The sequence below is a fragment of the Mixophyes fleayi genome, chromosome 4, assembly GCF_038048845.1.
Source record: "Mixophyes fleayi isolate aMixFle1 chromosome 4, aMixFle1.hap1, whole genome shotgun sequence".
Taxonomy (NCBI): Eukaryota; Metazoa; Chordata; class Amphibia; order Anura; family Limnodynastidae; genus Mixophyes; species Mixophyes fleayi.
Genome location: NC_134405.1, coordinates 106846521 through 106865947, shown reverse-complemented (window position 1 = coordinate 106865947; position 19427 = coordinate 106846521). Strand labels below are relative to the sequence as shown.

The window sequence follows — 19427 nt, the reverse complement described above, 5'->3', positions numbered from 1 at the left end:
GGTCAAACCATGTTTCAGTGCAATGGGTGCAAATTAGTTTATTATTTTGCGGATAAGTTAAATACTGGCTGTTTTTTCATCTAACACACAAATACTTAATAACTTTATTATTACACTGAAATTTAATGTTGATCTAGGACATGCCCTACCCCAACTATAAATCTGTCCAAACATTTTAAATTTACCTCCCCCCTCCAATGCAACATGGTTTTGCCCAGGTGCAAATGATACTCCTTTTTTATGCTTTGCTCTCCTTAATGACTCAGGCCCACTGGGCGTATATCCCCTTATTCTTGTGACTCTAGCCCTACATCCCCTTATACGTATAACAAAGGTCACTCATATAGGTGCCAGTCATGGTATGCAAAAAGAAAAACACTAAAATGTACGTCACTGTACATACCTGAGTCAAAAGTAAGGTAAATAACTGAGTGTTAATAACTTTTAGTGGTATATTTCTGGAAGTGAACCAACGCCATGAAAGCAATCATGAGTAGAATCATTGAAAGATAATTGTTTTTACTATTTTTTTTTTTTGTGTGTCCAAAAACACAATATAAAATACCCTTATATTATTATATTATTCCCATGGAAATTGTTAAGATGTAAACCACTTACAGTAAACACCTTTGTGTGTCATACAATTATGGAAACCCCAAATCATAGTATGAAATCTGTATATCAATAGTAAAGACTAGGGGGTATATTTACTAAATTGCGGGTTTGAAAAATTGGAGATGTTGCCTATAGCAACCAATCAGATTCTAGTTATTATTTATTTTGTACATTCTACAAAATGACAGCTAGAATCTGATTGGTTGCCATAGGCAACATCTCCACCTTTTTCAAAACCGCAGTTTAGAAAATATAACCCTAGATGTGAAGTAATTCAATGGTATTGGATAGGACAGGTGTGTATCATAAACCACCTAGCATTGCTGATGTCTGTGATTAGATGGAACAGAACAGGCCCTGGTAATTGTAGTGAATGATTTACACCAACATAGTCTGCTGCCTATTTCATTATGCTGTAAACAGGGTTCTGGGTGTCCAGAACTGATCATTAAAATGTAAAGTACTTCCTTTAAATAAGCTAAAGGTATACCTTATAGTAAATGAAACTTATTTTCTATCCCCATTTTGCCATGTGATCAGATGACGCGGGGGAGGGGTCTTCTGGTCAGTTATGACTAGGGATGTGCACCGGCGACTTTTGAGGTCTCGTGTTTTGTGTTTTGGATCCGGATTTTCGTTATTTTTGAGGTTCGGATTTGTCTCGCAAAACACTTGACGAAAGGTCTCGGTTCGGATTTAAGGTATTGGATTCGGATTTTTTTTGAAAAAAACATAAAAAGTTTAAAAATCAAGTTTTTGGGCTTATTTTCACTCCTAGGCTATTATTAACCTCAATAACATTCAATAACAAGCATTTCCACTAATTTACAGTGTATTCTGAACACCTCACAATATAGTTATTAGTCCAAAACGTTGCAAAAAGGTATCTTTCTGGACTGCGTAGAGGAGTGGGTCACCACAATATCTTAAAAACCCTGAACTTTTATGATTCGCACCAATAATTGTACCTGGACTGCGTAGAGGAGTGGGTCACCACAATATATTAAAAACCCTGAACTTTTATGAATCGCACCAATAATTGTACCTGGACTGCGTAGAGGAGTGGGTCACCACAATATCTTAAAAACCCTGAACTTTTATGAATCGCACCAATAAATGTACCTGGACTGCGTAGAGGAGTGGGTCACCACAATATATATAATAAGAAAACCATCAACTTGTTTGATTCGCACCAATAAATGTACCTGGACTGCGTAGAGGAGTGGGTCACCACAATATATTAAAAACCCTGAACTTTTATGAATCGCACCAATAAATGTACCTGGACTGCGTAGAGGAGTGGGTCACCACAATATATATAATAAGAAAACCATCAACTTGTTTGATTCGCACCAATAAATGTACCTGGACTGCGTAGAGGAGTGGGTCACCACAATATATTAAAAACCCTGAACTTTTATGAATCGCACCAATAAATGTACCTGGACTGCGTAGAGGAGTGGGTCACCACAATATATTAAAAACCCTGAACTTTTATGAATCGCACCAATAAATGTACCTGGACTGCGTAGAGGAGTGGGTCACCACAATATATTAAAAACCCTGAACTTTTATGAATCGCACCAATAAATGTACCTGGACTGCGTAGAGGAGTGGGTCACCACAATATCTTAAAAACCCTGAACTTTTATGAATCGCACCAATAAATGTACCTGGACTGCGTAGAGGAGTGGGCACTGGGCACCACAATAAAATATATAAAAAACCTTCAACAGGTCTGCATTACACTACACATACGGCTGCTCCTCCATCCTCTCCATCATATACATGTTGGAGTTTTAGCGTGTGACAACCTCTTGTTTTTGATAATGTCAGTGCATTTTGAATATTTTTCAATTTGCCCCACACCACTGAATGTACTTTATCTATGATACGCATCTATCTATCTTGACTGCGTAGTGTGGTGGCCCCGGTACACAATTTGGTACCGAGGCCACAATATAATTAAAAAACCCTCCACGTGTCAGAATTCCACCAAACAAGTATCTGGACTGCGTAGTGGGGTGGCCCCGGTACCCAACTTGATACCGGGGCCACAATAAAATAAATACACCCTCCACGTGTCAGAATTCCACCAAACAAGTATCTGGACTGCGTAGTGGGGTGGCCCCGGTACCCAACTTGATACCGGGGCCACAATACCTCCTCCAAACATGCTACAGACAATTCGTCATTGAGATCCCATTAAGTATGTTAAAGACAGACAGGGTCCAAGTGTTATTAGTTGACTTTGTAAAGAAAAAAACTGTCCCTGTTGCACATAGTCGTGCAATGAAGACTTACTTTTTCATTTAAAGGCACGATCTTTCAAGTGTAGTGTTTGTAAGTCTAAGTCATATTATACTTTTGGTAAAATTGGTTATTTTTGTTCCTCTTTATGTTAATTAATTAGTAATAGAATTAAAGTAGGAAATAGAATTAAATAGAATTAAAGTAGGAAATAGAGTGGTATAGAGTTGTAGTGTGGTATAGATAGAGTGGTCCACACAATATAATAATAAAACCCTCAACTGGTCTGAATTCCACCAAACAAGTATCTTGACTGCGTAGTGTGGTGGCCCCGGTACACAATTTGGTACCGAGGCCACAATATAATTAAAAAACCCTCCACGTGTCGGAATTCCACCAAACAAGTATCTGGACTGCATAGTGGGGTGGCCCCGGTACCCAATTTGATACCGGGGCCACAATACCTCCTCAAAACATGCTCCAGACAATTCGTCATTGACAGACCCCAGACAGACAGGGTCGTAGTGTTATTGTTTGACTTTGTAAACCCAAAAAAATGTCCCTGTTGCACTTGCACATAGTCGTGCAATGAAGACTGACTTTTTCATTTAAAGGCACGATCTTTAAAGTGTCAGAAAGAGAGAGAAGACACAGGAGAGGAGAGTTGTAGCTGGGGACCTGGGGTGGAAGCTCCCAGGCTCCCCCAGCATTGCCTGGAAGTCTGAGCGTGGTGACTGAGCCAGGGCAAGGAATGTGTGCCCTGGATGAGGGGGAGAACTCCATGCCACTATAGTGAACCCAAGAGAGAGGGGGACACTGCACATGGAAGAGGCCCTGGAGTGAGGGCTGCTACAAGAGGCATGGTAGCTGTAGTGTCAGATCCTGAGGCTGAGAGTACACAGAGTGACGTGTCAGAGCACAGGAGACATTATCCCCGCAGAGGAGGGATGAGCTGCAGTTGAGAGGTCTGCTGTTGAAATAGGACATGCACACTTTAACAAACCAATCATTTCAGCGACAGGGCCTACCAAACAACTTTGACTGAAATGATTGGTTTGTTTGGGCCCCCACACCAAAAAAGCTATTCATCTCTCCCTGTACAGACTAAACAGGCTCTACTGAGGCAAGATGTCGTCCTCATCCTCAACCTCTGATTCCTCTCCCCCTACAGTGTGTACTTCCTCCTCATCACACATTATCAATTCGTCCCCGCTGGACTCCACAACCACAGGTCCCTCTGTAGTATCTGGAGGGCAGTGCTGTACTTCATTGAGGAATTGATTATTCATTTTTATAAACATCATTTTTTCAACGTTGTGAGGAAGCAACCTCCTTCGCCGCTCACTGACCAGGTTCCCCGCTGCACTAAAAACTCTTTCCGAGTACACACTGGAGGGGGGACAACTCAGGTAAAATAGAGCCAGTTTGTACAGGGGCTTCCAAACTGCCTTTTTTTCCTGCCAGTAACAATATGGACTGTCTGACATGTCTACTTGGATGGTGTCAGCAAAGTAATCATCCACAATTTTTTCTATTGTGACAGCATCCAATGCAGCGAGAGTAGACATGTCTGCAATGGTTGGCAGGTCCTTCAGTCCGGACCAGATGTTATCAGCATCCCCGCCAGTGCCTCTTTTGGGAAAACTGAGCTTTTTCCTCGCAGCCATAGATGTGGAAGAAAATGAGGGTGGAGCTGTTGGCATGTCACGGTCCTCTTCAGAGGACAATCTCCTGACCAGCAGGTCTTTGCACCGCTGTAGATTTGTGTCCGCCGGAAACAGAGACACAACATACGCTTTAAACCGAGGATCGAGCACGGTGGCCAGAATGTATTCCTCTGACTTTAAAAGAGTGACCACCCTCGGATCCTGGCAAAGCGTACGAAGGGCTACATCCACAAGAGCTACATGCTTGCTGTAATCGCAATGGCTTACCAGCTCCTCCCTCACTTTCTCCAGCTGCTTCTGCAACAGCCTGATCAGGGGAATGACCTGACTCAAGCTGGCAGTGTCGGAACTGACTTCTCGTGTGGCAAGTTCAAATGGCTGCAGAACCTTGCACAACACGGAAATCAGTCTCCACTGCGCTTGACTCAGGCGCATCCCCACTCCTTTGCCTATGTCGTAGGTGGCTGTGTAGGCCTGAATGGCCTTTTGCTGCTCCTCCATCCTCTGCAGCATATAGAGGGTGGAGTTCCAGCGCGTCACAACCTCTTGTTTGAGGTGATGGCAGGGCAGGTTCAAGCTTTTTTGATGTGCCTCTAGTCTGCGGTAGGCACTGGCTGAATGCCGAAAGTGTCCAGCAATTTTGCGCGCCACCGCAAGCATCTCCTGCACACCCCTGTCACTCTTCAGGTAATGCTGCACCACCAAATTAATGGTGTGGGCAAAACATGGGACGTGCTGGAAATTGCCCATATTTAATGCCCGCACAATGTTACTGGCATTGTCTGACACCACAAATCCCCATGAGAGTCTAAGTGGGGTAAGCCACTGGGAGATAATTTCCCTCATTTTCTCTAATATGTTGGCAGCGTTGTGCCTCTTATTAAAGCCTGTAATGCACAATGTTGCCTGCCTTTGCATGAGCAGCCATTTTGTAGATGCTGCTACTGATGCAGCTGTTGCTGTTGCTGCGGAAGGGGATGCATCTACCCAGTGGGCTGTCACAGTCATATAGTCCTTCGTTTGCCCAGAACCACTTGTCCACATGTCCGTGGTTAAGTGGACAGTGGGTACAACCGCATTTTTAAGAGCACTGAGGACACTTGATCGTACTTCTCTGTACATTTTTGGTATCGCCTGCCTAGTGAAGTGGAATCTCGAGGGGATTTGGTACCGGGGACACAATACCTCCATCAACCCTCTAAATCCCACTCCACTGATGGCGGACACCGGGCGCACGTCTAACACCAACATTGCAGTTACAGCCGCAGTTATACGCTTTGCAATAGGGTGACTACTATCGTATTTGGTGGTCATGGCAAACGACTGTTGGACGGTCAATTGTTTGGTGAAAGACTTAGCGGTCTTACGACTTCCCCTCTGGGAAGATGACCGACTAACAGCAGCAACAGCAGCAGTGGCAGTAGTAGGCGTACCGCTGCAGGATTCCTCGGATGAATCCCGTATTGAGGAGGACTCAGTCTGGCTGCTGACTTGGGCTGCAGGACTGAATCTGATGGAGATTGTGGAGGAAGTTGACGAGGAGGGTGTTGCTGGTGTGTATCCAACTGGACCACGGGATTTAGGTGTCCCTGTACCGATGAGGGTCCTAGCCCCAGTTCCTGAACTAACCACTGAACTATGAAGGTTATTCAGGTGACGTATAAGGGAGGATGTTCCTAGGTGGGCAAGATCCTTACCCCTGCTTATTTGAGCTTTACATAAGCTACATATTGCCATACATTGGTTGTCTGGATTTGGATAAAAATAACTCCAGACCGAAGAGGTGCATTTTTTGGTCTTCTGACCAGGCATGACGATGGGCTTTTTCATCCCATGGACATCAGCTGTTTCCCCCCCTGGTGCCTCATTTACAATAACCACATCACCATCCTCATCATCAAGTTCCTCCACAGCGCCAGCTACATCATCAATAGCCTCCTCCCGAGCCACCTCTTCCCGTACAGTGATGGGAAGGTCAGGCTTGACAACCACCAACACCCTTGGACTCGCCTTGGGGATTTGTGATAATTTCTCTTTAGAAGGCAGAGTTGTTTGCTGTTTTGTTGCTGACAGCATAACTCTCTTCAATTTTTTGTAGGGGGGGGGGAGGAGGAGGAGGGCTAAGATCCGTGGGTGAAGCTGAACCACTAGTCATGAACACGGGCCAGGGCCTAAGCCGTTCCTTGCCACTCCGTGTCGTAAATGGCATATTGGCAACTTTACGTTTCTCCTCAGATGATTTTAAGTTTCTCTTTTTGCTACTTTTTCTTAACTTGGGCTTTTTGGATTTTACATGCCCGGTACTACGAGATTGGGCATCGGGCTTGGAAGACGACGTTGATGGCATTTCATCGTCTATGTCATGACTAGTGGCAGCAGCTTCAGCATTAGGAGGAAGTGGGTCTTGATCTTTCCCTACTTTATCCTCCAAAGTTTTGTTCTCCATTATATGTAGCACAAGATACTGCAGAATGTGTGAACTTGGTAATATTGCAGTACCAATGGACTTATAATGCTGGATTGGTTTTGCAAATTTGGTTATAATTATTATATATTTTTTTTTTTTTTTAATTTTTTATTTTTTTTTACTTTTTTTTTATTTTTTACAAGCTTGGGAATAATGGGGAAATAACTATGCCCTTAGAAGCACAGAGCACAGGACACAGCACCACTGGACTGAACAGGACACGGCACAGGACCCAGCAGCACTACGGAACTCAGCAGGACAGAGCACAGGACACAGCACCACTGGACTGATACTGCAGAATGTGTAAACTTTGTAATATTGCAGTACCACTGGACTTTTACTGCTGAATGTGTGAACTTGGTAATATTGCAGTACCAATGGGCTTATACTGCAGGATTGGTTGTGAAAATTTTGTGGTAATTAAAAAATATTAAAGTAGTTTTTGGTATTTTATAAAAAAAACTTTTTTTTATTTTTTTAAACACAGGGGAATATTGGGGAAATAACTATGCCCTTAGAAGCACAGAGCACAGGACACAGCACCACTGGACTGAACAGGACACAGCACAGGACCCAGCAGCACCACTGACCTCAGAAGGACAGAGCACAGCACACAGCACCACTGGACTGATACTGCAGAACACAGCACAGCACAGCACAGCACAGCACTAAACAGCACAGCACTAAACAGCACAGCACAGCACAGCACAGCACTAAACAGCACAGAACTAAACAGCACAGAACTAAACAGCACAGAACTAAACAGCACAGAGGACCACCTAACACACCCTCCCTCTACCCTGATCAATGCCCGAGTGAAGATGGCGGCGACTAGCGGGGAATTTATAGGATCCGAGTATCGCGAGATCCGACAACGGGATTATGAGTCAGAGCCTCAGTTTCACTTTTGAATTTGGCGCCAATACCCGGATCTGTCTCGGATCCGACTCGGATCCGCAACGTTCGAGTGGGCTCGGATTTCAGAAATCCGAGCGCGCTCATCCCTAGTTATGACGTACTATTTTTGTAGTCAAATGGAATTTTGTAGACGGTGAGCACCTTGTTTAGTGCGTTTCCACCAGCTCTTGCATTATGACTACATCAAAGGACAGTGAGGTTGCCCTATCTCCACTTGGTGTGTAGCCCTGCAACCAGCCAGCTCTACCAAGCTTCCCCTGGGGCCCAAGATCTTATTGAATAATTCAGTAACAGATGGGGTCTTGGGTTAAACTCAGTAGGGAATAAATCAGAAAATAAGGCTGAACATGGCCGACTTCTTGATCACGTGACCTCCGTCGTACAATGCTGGGAGGACATGCGGCACCTCTGAAACCAGAGGAGGAGGGGGGGATGCAGTCCGCACCACTTTGACGCCCTCCTTCATTCATATGAAAGAGCTGCACCATTATTCCTGGGTCTGGGTCTGGTTTGCATGTATAAGCCCTTTGGTAAAAGTCAGTGTCTGATGTTGGGGTGTGGAGGTTATTTTGTGCATCAAGTGCAATTTATCCCTCAGACCTCCAAAAAGTTCTACTTACTTTGCTGGAGTTTCAAAAGGCAAAAATAATAATAAAAAAATCTAATTCCTGCTTAGAGGAAAAATAGCTTTTAACTAACTTCAGCCGGTACGATACAGAGAGCTGTGAGCCTTGCATATGACATAAACATGTCACTGCAAGTGATCCATGACTTTTAGTAATGAAGAAAAAGTCCTTGCCACATAAAAACTTCAGAACGTGTTCAGCTATCATTAAAAAGCTAACAATGTGTACTAGTACTAGCTACTAACTCCAGACAGCTGCAGGGCTGACATATTTCCTAACTGCTTTATACACTATTACATTTTTAATGATGGCCAAATACACTTGGAAGTTTTTTTATAGAGTGAAAACTTTTTTCTTGATTTTAAAAAGTTGAGGGTCATTTGTAATGAATCTGTGGTTATCTCCCGCTTGCAGGAGCTAGAACCACTGTCTTCAGTCTACGGAGAAGCACTTGGTAAACAGAAATTGTTACCTAGTTTGGGCAAATTGTTCCTGCAATTTTATAGTTGGTGTCTGAAGAGATGTGCAATGTTTCTATGGGTTTTTGTTTTCTTAAACATACTTGCAATATTAATGCCTATGAAAAGCTATATGTATGGCTGATGTTGATAACATCAATGCCACAAAAATAAAATATTTTTATTACTACATCATGTTAAAGGCACCTTTCCAAATGTCTTCAAAGGTATAATGCCTGACCTTATGAGATGATAGCTGCACTTATTGCACCTATATCTTAATGTTCATTCATTTTACATCTTTCTTACCTTTTCTGTTAGTGAACATAACCAATTTCAGTTCGTTTTGTATCTGATGCTTTAATTGAATCATAGTGACGTACTTTGGTCATTTGCATTTAGATGCACAATACATGGTGTAGTACACAATACTTCTGGATTGATTACATGAATTTTCTCATAAGAAACCTCTTCATCATCTCAGATCAGGAGGTATATTTACTAAACTGCGGTTTGAAAAAGTGGAGATGTTGCCTAAAGCAACCAATCAGATTCTAGTTATCATTTATTTAGCACATTCTACAAAATGATAACTAGAATCTGATTGGTTGGTATATGCAACATCTCCACTTTTTCAAACCCGCAGTTTAGTAAATATACCCCCAGGTGGTAAAACTTACTTAGTTTCTATTAGAACGTTGTTCATGTGGAGTAAAAAGGAAAACACATTATTTTGACTTTGACCTAGCTTGCCCTGCTCTCCAGAGAATAGCACCCCAATCATTTTGCAAGATATGAAATATATATCTTACATGGTACAGCACATGTACATTTCTGCAATGGAATCTACTTTTATTGTTTTGCAAACGCGTAAGTGCACAAGAGCTTACACTGCACAGTAGCCGTACAGCCAACTCTCCAGATTCATCATCATCATCATCATTTATTATATACAGCGCCGCCATCCCAGCAGCCGGGACTTTTGTACAGACTTGCTGGGAACACTGTGAGGTTTGCAGCGTTCAAATTTTATAGTTTATCTTTATAGCCCCAAACATATTACTCAGCGCTGTTCACAGAAAATGTAATCATTCACATCTGTAAAATGTTAACTCAATAACGTCTCAGCAATCATAAAAACATTAATAATAATCATATGCCATAATAAATATGGTTTCTTCTCTCTATAAACATAGTGTGTATTTTTTCTTCATGGGGTCTATGCATCAAGCTTATTTGATACTTAAAAGTTGAGAAAACTATTGTTTCCACATCTTTTAAGTAAGTTTGCTATGCGTTATCTGCCTAACGGAGGAGATTTCACAGAAATCTCCTCCGTTTAGGCAAATACCATGCAGCATCGCTATCCGTATCGATTACTATGGGGACTGCAATGTTCTGCAATGTATCAAGCTTTGATAAGCTTTGCATTGCGCAGACAAGTAACACCATCTCAGGATGGCATTACCTGTCTTTTCCTATGGGATTCTGCTGAAGCCTCTTCAGCTTCACAGAATCTGTTACAGTGGGAGTGCTGAGCTGCACATATGTTAAGGTATGTGCGACTCCAATAGTACTCAAAATCTGTATCATCAGCACGGATCTTACACCAGGGGGAAACCAGCCACAACAGATTCGCCTCTTAGAGTTGTATCTGCAGCTATTGCCCCCTCATCATAGAGCATAAGTAGCATTACCCCACTGTTACTGTACTATGACTACACTTGACCACCAACTACCTCCCCTATAGCACATGGATGAGAAGCTCTGATTGAAGGTGTAATAAGCAGGGGGGGGCTATGAAGTGTAATATGTGTGTTGTGACAATAGTGCAAAGAGTGGGTGACAGTGTAGGGTTTAGGAGTTGGGAACATGAAGTTTAGTAATAAATGGACCTGTTGTGATGTGTGTGGTCTAAGTGTAAGCCCCCCACCCCTCATACTGATCCCATCATCGGACCTTGACAGGCCCACTTTAAATATTTCATTTTCGACATGTTTTTTTTTTTTCAAATGCAAACATATTGACAGTTATATTTTTAATTTTAACAAATTATATGTAAATCCTGTAGCCAGCAGAGTGTAACATAAGCATATTTCCTTTGTGAAAACACCCACAAAATGATTATGGCGTTTTAAATCTTTGAATAACAAAAATCAATAAAACTGAACACGTTATTATGGTAAACATCACAGCTGCACACTTGTAAGGTTGACGAAGAACAAACTTGTCATTTCTGCTACAATCATACCCGTAGAAAGCAACATGTGCTCTGTAGATAGTAAGTTACAGATCTATTGAAATGACAGCTTGGCAGCTGAAATCCAAATCCTCTTAATTGCAAGGAAATCATTTCCGTTCATCTCAAACTGTTTAGAAATGAAAGCACAAACTTCCCTTTTACACGCACTGGCGTTGGCATAAAGGACATTACCAATCTTGTACATAGTGGTATGTTATTTGCAGTTCAGACTTAGATATTTAAACTTGTATACTGTAAGCAACTGTGAGTATATTTCTATGCTACCACCTGCAGTTTTCTTGTCTAATAAATTGAATATATAGCAATAATATACACCACCTCATAGTTAGGGTTGATATCAGTCTCCTTTGCACTTATGTAATTGGAATTTCGACCTCCTGTCCAGTTTACAACTTGAGAGGATACAATAATACAATTCTGCTTGAAAATTGACTTATGAAAGGGTTAATTGCTAAAATTGCTCAAAAAAAAACTTGAACTAAAGGGGAGCAACCAATCAACAAGTAGTTTTTACTTACAGAGAGCTAGATAGTTAAAGCAAATGCCTGCATTGGTTGCTGTTGTTTGTATGTACCAAACATGTACGTAGTGCCACCCTCCAGAGCAGTACACATAATATTTGTCCTGAGCTTTGAGATTAGAAATGAAGATAGAAATCCAGCCAATAGTTAGTCTGTTCTCATCTTTATATAATTAAAAATCCACTTGATATTAACTTATAAATATAAATGGGGATACACAGTACTTTCTACACCCCTTTGTGTATGAGTACCAATAAAAAAATGCCTTGCGCTTTGACAATTGCCAGTACTGGATCACTCTGGTTGATTAACATTTATCACAGCAAATCACATTTTCAACAGAAAAAAGAATGAAAAAATCTGTACATATTAATTTGCGTTTGGAATTCATGTAGGGCTGTCATGCACCAGATCTTCCAATACACTTACCAGGGTTTGAAGCACTATCCTGTCCACTCCTCTCCAGCACCACCAATTCCTCCGGGCCTTGGTGGCTACCATTGTGCTGCTTAGCCGCCCGCTACTTATAACCTTCAACTTGCTCTCAGTAGTTCCTGGCTCCCACGCCCCCTAATTTCCCCTGCATTATTTAAGTCAGCTGCGGCTGCAATATGGTGCCAGATCTTCATGTCAGGATAGCGTTTGGCACTTGTCCCAGTGTATTCCTGGTATCTGCATCATCTTCCAGGGTATTCCTGGTATCTGCATCATCTTCCAGTGTATTTCTGGTATATGCATCATCTTCCAGTGTATTCCTGGTATCTGCATCATCTTCCAGTGTATTCCTGGTATCTGCATCATCTTCCTGTGTATATCTGGTATCTGCATCATCTTCCAGTGTATTCCTGGTATCTGCATCATCTTCCAGTGTATTTCTGGTATCTGCATCATCTTCCAGTGTATTTCTGGTATCTGCATCATCTTCCTGTGTATATCTGGTATCTGCATCATCTTCCAGTGTATTCCTGGTATCTGCATCATCTTCCAATGTATTCCTGGTATCTGCATCATCTTCCAATGTATTCCTGGTATCTGCATCATCTTCCAGTGTATTCCTGGGGGTAAATGTATCAAGCTGAGAGTGTTTCAGCGGGTTTGAAAAACCAATCAGATTCTAGTTATCATTTATTTAGTACATTCTACAAAATGATAGCTAGAATCTGATTGGTTGATATAGGCAATATCTGCACTTTTCAAACCCGCCGGAAATCTCTCAGCTTGATACATTTACCCCCTGATATCTGCATAATCTGCGGTGTGTTCCTTATATTTGCACCAATTTAGTGTATTTCTGCTATCATCATCTTCCAGTGTGACCTGCGTGGTGATAGCAGCAATTGTAAAATGATTTGCTCTGGACAGGAGAGTATAGGAGTGAGTGATATAGCACAAAGGCTGCTTGGAGAAAATGAGCAAGGCTCCAGCTAATAAAGCAAAGGAACTTAGCCTTTGTTTAGGACCCACAACAAAGGTCATGAGGCTATTTAGGGTAGAATGCCATGATCTTCTTCTTATAACTTCCCTACCCGCATAAGGAACAAATCAGGCCCAATGCAGATGGACTTTTTTATAGCTTCAGAGGCATCTTGCAAATATTGAAAGTGAATTGCTTCTAAATATAAAATGTTTAAGACATTTATGGATTTGAAAACTTTTTCCCAATGATTATAAAAGTGCATGTTTTGCTGGTACCGATATTAACATTTTATTTAGCTTCACTGTTTTAACCTATGACCATTTATATGTCTATTAAAATACTCCTGTGGCAGCATTAGTTCCTGTTGATAGGTTGCATTGTTATGACTATTAATACAGCTCACAAAATAGCTGCTTGATGAGACAGATTTTGAGTACTATCCGAGTCGCACATATCTTAATTTAACCCTTTTGGGTGTCAGTGTACTTGAATAGCGCACCTGAAGTAATGCATCATCTGACTAAATAACTATTAATGCTCTCCAGTTATATGTGAGATAATGAACTTTCTACTGTAAATGTTAGGAACATAAAAAGTCACCAAGGAGTTCTGTGACCACATTAAAGCACACGGTTGTAGCTGACCATCATAAAATACAGTAGCAGGTTCAAGTATTCCTTATAATATATTCCATATAATAACCTACCTCTTCAGACAAGCTTATAATATTCCTCAACCACACTCTTAACCTTACTACCTTACCCTATTACCACCCATTACACAATTTCACACAAGACAACTACCCCCTGACCAACATTGTTGTGTAACAGGATCATTTAGCCTATGAGTCACTTTTACCTTTGCAGCCTGGCTGGGCCGAAATGCAAAATGTAGCCTTAGCCTCATGTGTCAAACTCCCATTGTCCCATAGATTGTAAGCTTGCGAGCAGGGCTTCATCACCTCTTTGTCTGTTTTACCCAGTTTGTTTATTAGTTTACTATGTTTGTCCCCAATTGTAAAGCGCTACGGAATATGTTGGCGCTATATAAATAAATGATGATGATGATGATGATGATAATACACTTATATTTCTAATGAACACTGAAGTGATGTCATCAGAACGCACTGACTATAAGTGAATACATTAGAGCTCACTACTTATACAGGTACTATAAACATATAATATACAAGAGATGTTAGTACAACAGAATAATGTATAGTTTGTTATCCCAATCTAAACAGGTCAATAATTGTATTACATGATTTATCAGTTTTATGTTTTTATATACAGGCGTCTGGTTTAGGAAGATTGAAGCCTAATACCCTTGTGATGGGATTCAAGAAAGAGTGGAGACAAACCAGCACAGTGGAGCTGGCCAACTACGTGGGCATATTACAGTGAGTGCTCTTGTCTTCTGTTTTGTAGGCTGGCATTATACACAATTGTCCTTTGATTCAATTTGTAAAATAAGTTGTGACATACGTGTTACATTCATTTAATTAGATCCAGGTTATTTGTTGTACTATATTGGCTATAACTGATGCACCAAGAGCTGTGTTTAAATGAAATTAATATTTATATCAAGGATGCATTTGGTTGCCAACTGTTCCGCTTGCTCAGTGGGCCGAGGTGATGCCAACGCCTGTTCTCAGAGGAGTGAAAAACAAAAGCTCACAAAGAAAACGACAAACAGTTGTACCATAATTATATTTACAATGCATAATGCATTTCCTTTGGTCTAGGCTCTAAGTGAATGATAGGGCTTGTTGAAAACTCAGGTTCTGTGTTGAAAAATCCCCTCCACTGCTAAAATGATAAAAGGACGGCTAGCTGACACATGCCTCATGCTGTGTAATGACAGATCAGCTCCTAGAAAACTCTAGTTTTGTATTTAAGCTCATGTAATAGAAATGTTGTCAGTGGTTCTAATTAGCGGTTTGTGAGGACAAAGTTGTTCCATTTCAATAACACAAAACACATTCACGAAAATTTCTGTAAAGATCTTGACAATGTCAACGCCACCCCCATAAGTTGTTAAAATTCATTATTCCCTACAATCTGCAACTCCAGATTTGGAAACACTTTGTTATCTGTTCTACATTGTGTACCTTGTTGCTGAGCTTCACATTCAGTATTGTGTACATCTGTAAGTGTAAATTCAGATTTTTGCGTTTTTTTTGCATACAATGTGCTCATGCTGTATCTTCTGCAAATATTGTTTTATGGATTATGCCAGCTTGTCAGAGAAAATAACGTATAGCAGGGGCAGGCTGGGCTGGGGTGGCAGGGGGGCACCTGCCCCCGGGCTGGTACCATAGTGAGCTACCTTGGGCTGGGTCACTGTGCTACATGTATTTATTTTCCTTTAAAATGTTCCTAATAGGCTGCTGAGCCGAGTCTAGCCTCCCGGGCTTAAGTTTGCCAGCCCTCCTCTGACGTAAAGTAACCTGCAGCTCATCACACCGTGCTCAACTAAATAGCAACTCAGAAGAAATTTAGGGCATAAAATAACTTTTTTTCCAGAAAAAGTAATTTCATCATTTGATTCTGCCCTCCCCCATCTTACTCACCCGCTGGTATGGGGCTGAAGTCATTGGTAGTCATTGCTGTCATTTATACATGCAAGTGATTCACTACTCTCACCATCTCAGATAGATTGCTTTATTGAAATCCTATAGAAATCTATCAGGCATGCTGACATTTTTGTATCTAAAAATGATAGAAAATTAGTAAAAGTACATTTGAAAAAAATAAATGGATTTATAATTGCTGTTCCTCTATAAAAGCATTTTTTTTGATACATTGGGGGGATTCAGTTCAGAGCAAAGTGTCTTACAGGCAAATATTTTTACTGAAACATCTGCTCATTTTTACCATAGTAACAGTAAAACTGCGCAGCCTCAGAACACCGGGGCTAATTGAATTCCCCCCTTACTGATAGATGTCCGTTAAGCTAACTTTTGAGAAGCATCCGTGTTCTTTCAATTATCAATGATTTGAAAACTGTGCTGGAGTGGAGACAGGTTCCTCAGACATTTATGGTCATTTACAAAAGTGTAAAAGAACAGTACAAATGTTTTGTGTTTTTAGAAGGAAACACATAGGCAAGATGTTCACGTCTGCATTGTCTCAGAACTTCCCACAAAGGACTTGGGGCCTGATTCATTAAGGATCTTAACTTGAGAAACTTCTTATTTCAGTCTCCTAGACAAAGCCATGTTACAATGCAAGGGGTGCAAATTAGTATTCTGTTTGGCACATAAGTTAAATACTGACTGTTTTTTCATGTAGCACACAAATACTTGATAGCTTATTTGTACACTGAAATTTAAAGTTGATATTTGTGCGCTACATGAAAAAACAGTCAGTATTTAACTTATGTGCAAAACAGAAAACTAATTTGCACCCCTTGCATTGTAACATGGTTTTGTCCAGGAGACTGAAATAAGAAGTTTCTCAAGTTAAGATCCTTAATGAATCAGGCCCCTGATCTTTCCACCATCAGGACCGGAATGCAGTTTGCCCTTCCAGTGTCACTTTTGTGGAAAAACGCATTTCTAGACTAGTATTATCTGATGCCAGAACCATACAACATTCACGCTGAATGAGATCTATGTTTCTTCACAGTGACGCTTTTGATTTTGAGTATGGAGTTGTAATCGTGAGAATTAGCCAGGGCTTTGACATCTCTGCAATTCTTCAAGCTCAAGGTAAGTATTTTGTTTAATTACATATGAGTCTCGGTCTGTAAAGTTGGGGAATGCAAACTTGACAGTAGCAAATGACAGACAGTTTTACAACACTCTGAGTTCTCCCCAAGTGTCTGCATATACTGTCCCTGGAATGGTTCTTGAACTCACATTGTGCCAATGTACCTCTATCTCTTTAAAAAGATGCTACAATTTTCCTTCAATGTGTGTATATATATATATAATATACAGAGCGAGAGAGAGAGGTGGATATAGATATTCAGTGGGTGAAGTGGAAATTTAGAAGTGGCGATATGGGAAATACAACAGGAATGTATTGAATGGAATCCGATAGTTTACCAATCAAAGCAGTAGGAAAAGTGGCGGTACGGCTTGCTAACGTCTACACCCCAACTTCGGCACACATATATATGAAGGATTATTTGCCATACCTCTCCTGCATAGGGACAGGTGAAATCCCAAGGAGTCTGAAGTCAATTAGTTGGCCGGTGACTAGACAGAAGATGAATGTTTAGACAGAGACAGGATTGCAGGGATTTTGAATGACTACTTGTGCTATTTTATACTGAACTACCTTAACACCCTGACAATAAAATTGTACACTTGATTGCATCTAACAAGTTTGATATTTTAATTTAGTTTAATACAGGAATATGATCTTTCAGTCTGTGACTTCTTGCTTGTCTCCATTCCTCTCCTCACATAATGACACTGCCCTGGTCACAGGCAGCCCTGTCCTCACTACCACACCTCACAAGTGAACAAGATCAGTACACTAATCTGTTGACATCATACTTGTCCTCTCTCCATGGAGTGCAGGTCATTCTCCCGCATTCTGCCCACTCCATGACTATGACGCAAATCATTGCGAATCACGTTATTTTTACCCCGAGGTCGAATTAAGCGACTTTGGCATTGTGCCACAGGGGCGAGGCCGCAATCATGCGATCTCCCTCCACAGTTGTACTTCACAAGGGAGGGGATATGAAAAGTTGGCATGTATGCTTGAAATACTGTGAAATAATGTATTGCTATAAAAACATATGCATGAATCGTGGAACAATCACTTCAGCCAGATACATCCTACTGCTGTGCAGAACTCTAGTCTTGTTGCAGTAAATGTTGTTATGCGGCTGGGGTTTACATACTGTTATCCTACTCCAAAAGCAGAGTGGTCTTCCAGCTTCTAAAACAGCTAAAATGCGTACATTCCAAACCAAAGTATGATCTCTTTAAGTTCTCAGTTTATCAAGTAACTATGTGGGACATGTATGGAAACAACTGCAAAAAAGGAAAACACGGTGGCGTTTCTCATAGAAACCACCCAGACTACAAAAATGACATCTCATTGGTTGCTAAGGTTCCTCTACAAAGTGTATTCTACCACCCACCAAACATATGCACACCAGTGATAATCACTTCCACAATCTCACCATAAACACTGTTCACTTGAGAGGTATCAGGGGCCAATGCAGGATTTGTAGAGGGGGGATTTCCACACCATGCCGCCAGTGGCCATGACAAGCATGCATGGGGGTGTGGCTATAATATTAGACAGTGCTTGGCTGCTCTCCAACTCTTCCTATTCCCATAATATACATGGGCAATGCTGTGTGCACTACTGTTAGGTGCATGCAGCTCTCCCTTTTCAAGCAGAGCTGTGTGAAGCGGGAGCAGGGTACAGCCACCTCAATTATACAGTGCCCCGGCATGGAGGGGGTTTCCAGGCACTAGGACCCCCCCACCCTCGGCTTGCCTATGAGGTATTGTAATAATTGCAGGAGGCATAGAGATGGCAATTCAACAGATTTGTATTATGCCATCAAATGTTTAACAAGTCATTATACATTTGACTATATAAGGTTTTTAAATCGCCATGTGTGTGCACCGGTTTTGATACATTCCCCTTCTATACATTACACTTAAAATGGTAAAAGAAAGTATGTAGTTAAATCTGCTTTGACTTTATATGAACATTGCATTAAACATTGAAAGTGTTACCATATCTTACCAGCATACTTGTTTATTAATATTACATTCATGAACTAATTCTGCCACAAAATAGCCCAGAGTATAGCAATATGAATTGGCCATCTTTCTGTACGCCCCAAATCCCAGCTATCTGGCACAACTGGAGCAAATTATAGGAGATTCATATATTGAATTATAGTTTTATTTTATTATTTTTCAGAGACTGATGCTGACAAATTACAGGTTTTATGTAAAGCTATAATTAATTCAGATTTGAGCTGTGAGTTTCCTGTAATCTGTTTATTGGAAAGCGATGAAATACACGTTCCTCTGCTCACCTTGCGTTGCCATAACTCATTTCATGATAGTGGAGAACAGGGTGTAAAGGAAAATGTTACATTCAATGAAAGTGACATCAATTATGATCGTAATAAATGTCCTGGAACTGGTGGACTGAACCAGTATAGTAATGGTTTGTAGCACACAGTGACACATTCAGTTATGATGATAACATGCATGATTTATACTTTGTCACTTGGCAT

At 41.0% G+C, this 19427-nt stretch overlaps 1 protein-coding gene across 1 annotated transcript in view; it reads left to right on the top strand.

The window, feature by feature from the left end:
• Positions 1-19427, top strand: part of SLC12A1 (solute carrier family 12 member 1) — an 85609-nt gene that overhangs the window by 37369 nt on the left and 28813 nt on the right. Inside the window, exons 18-19 of the mRNA XM_075207980.1 lie at positions 14495-14601; positions 16832-16914. Coding sequence (XP_075064081.1) covers positions 14495-14601; positions 16832-16914 — 190 coding nt within the window. The remainder of the gene's footprint in view (positions 1-14494; positions 14602-16831; positions 16915-19427) is intronic.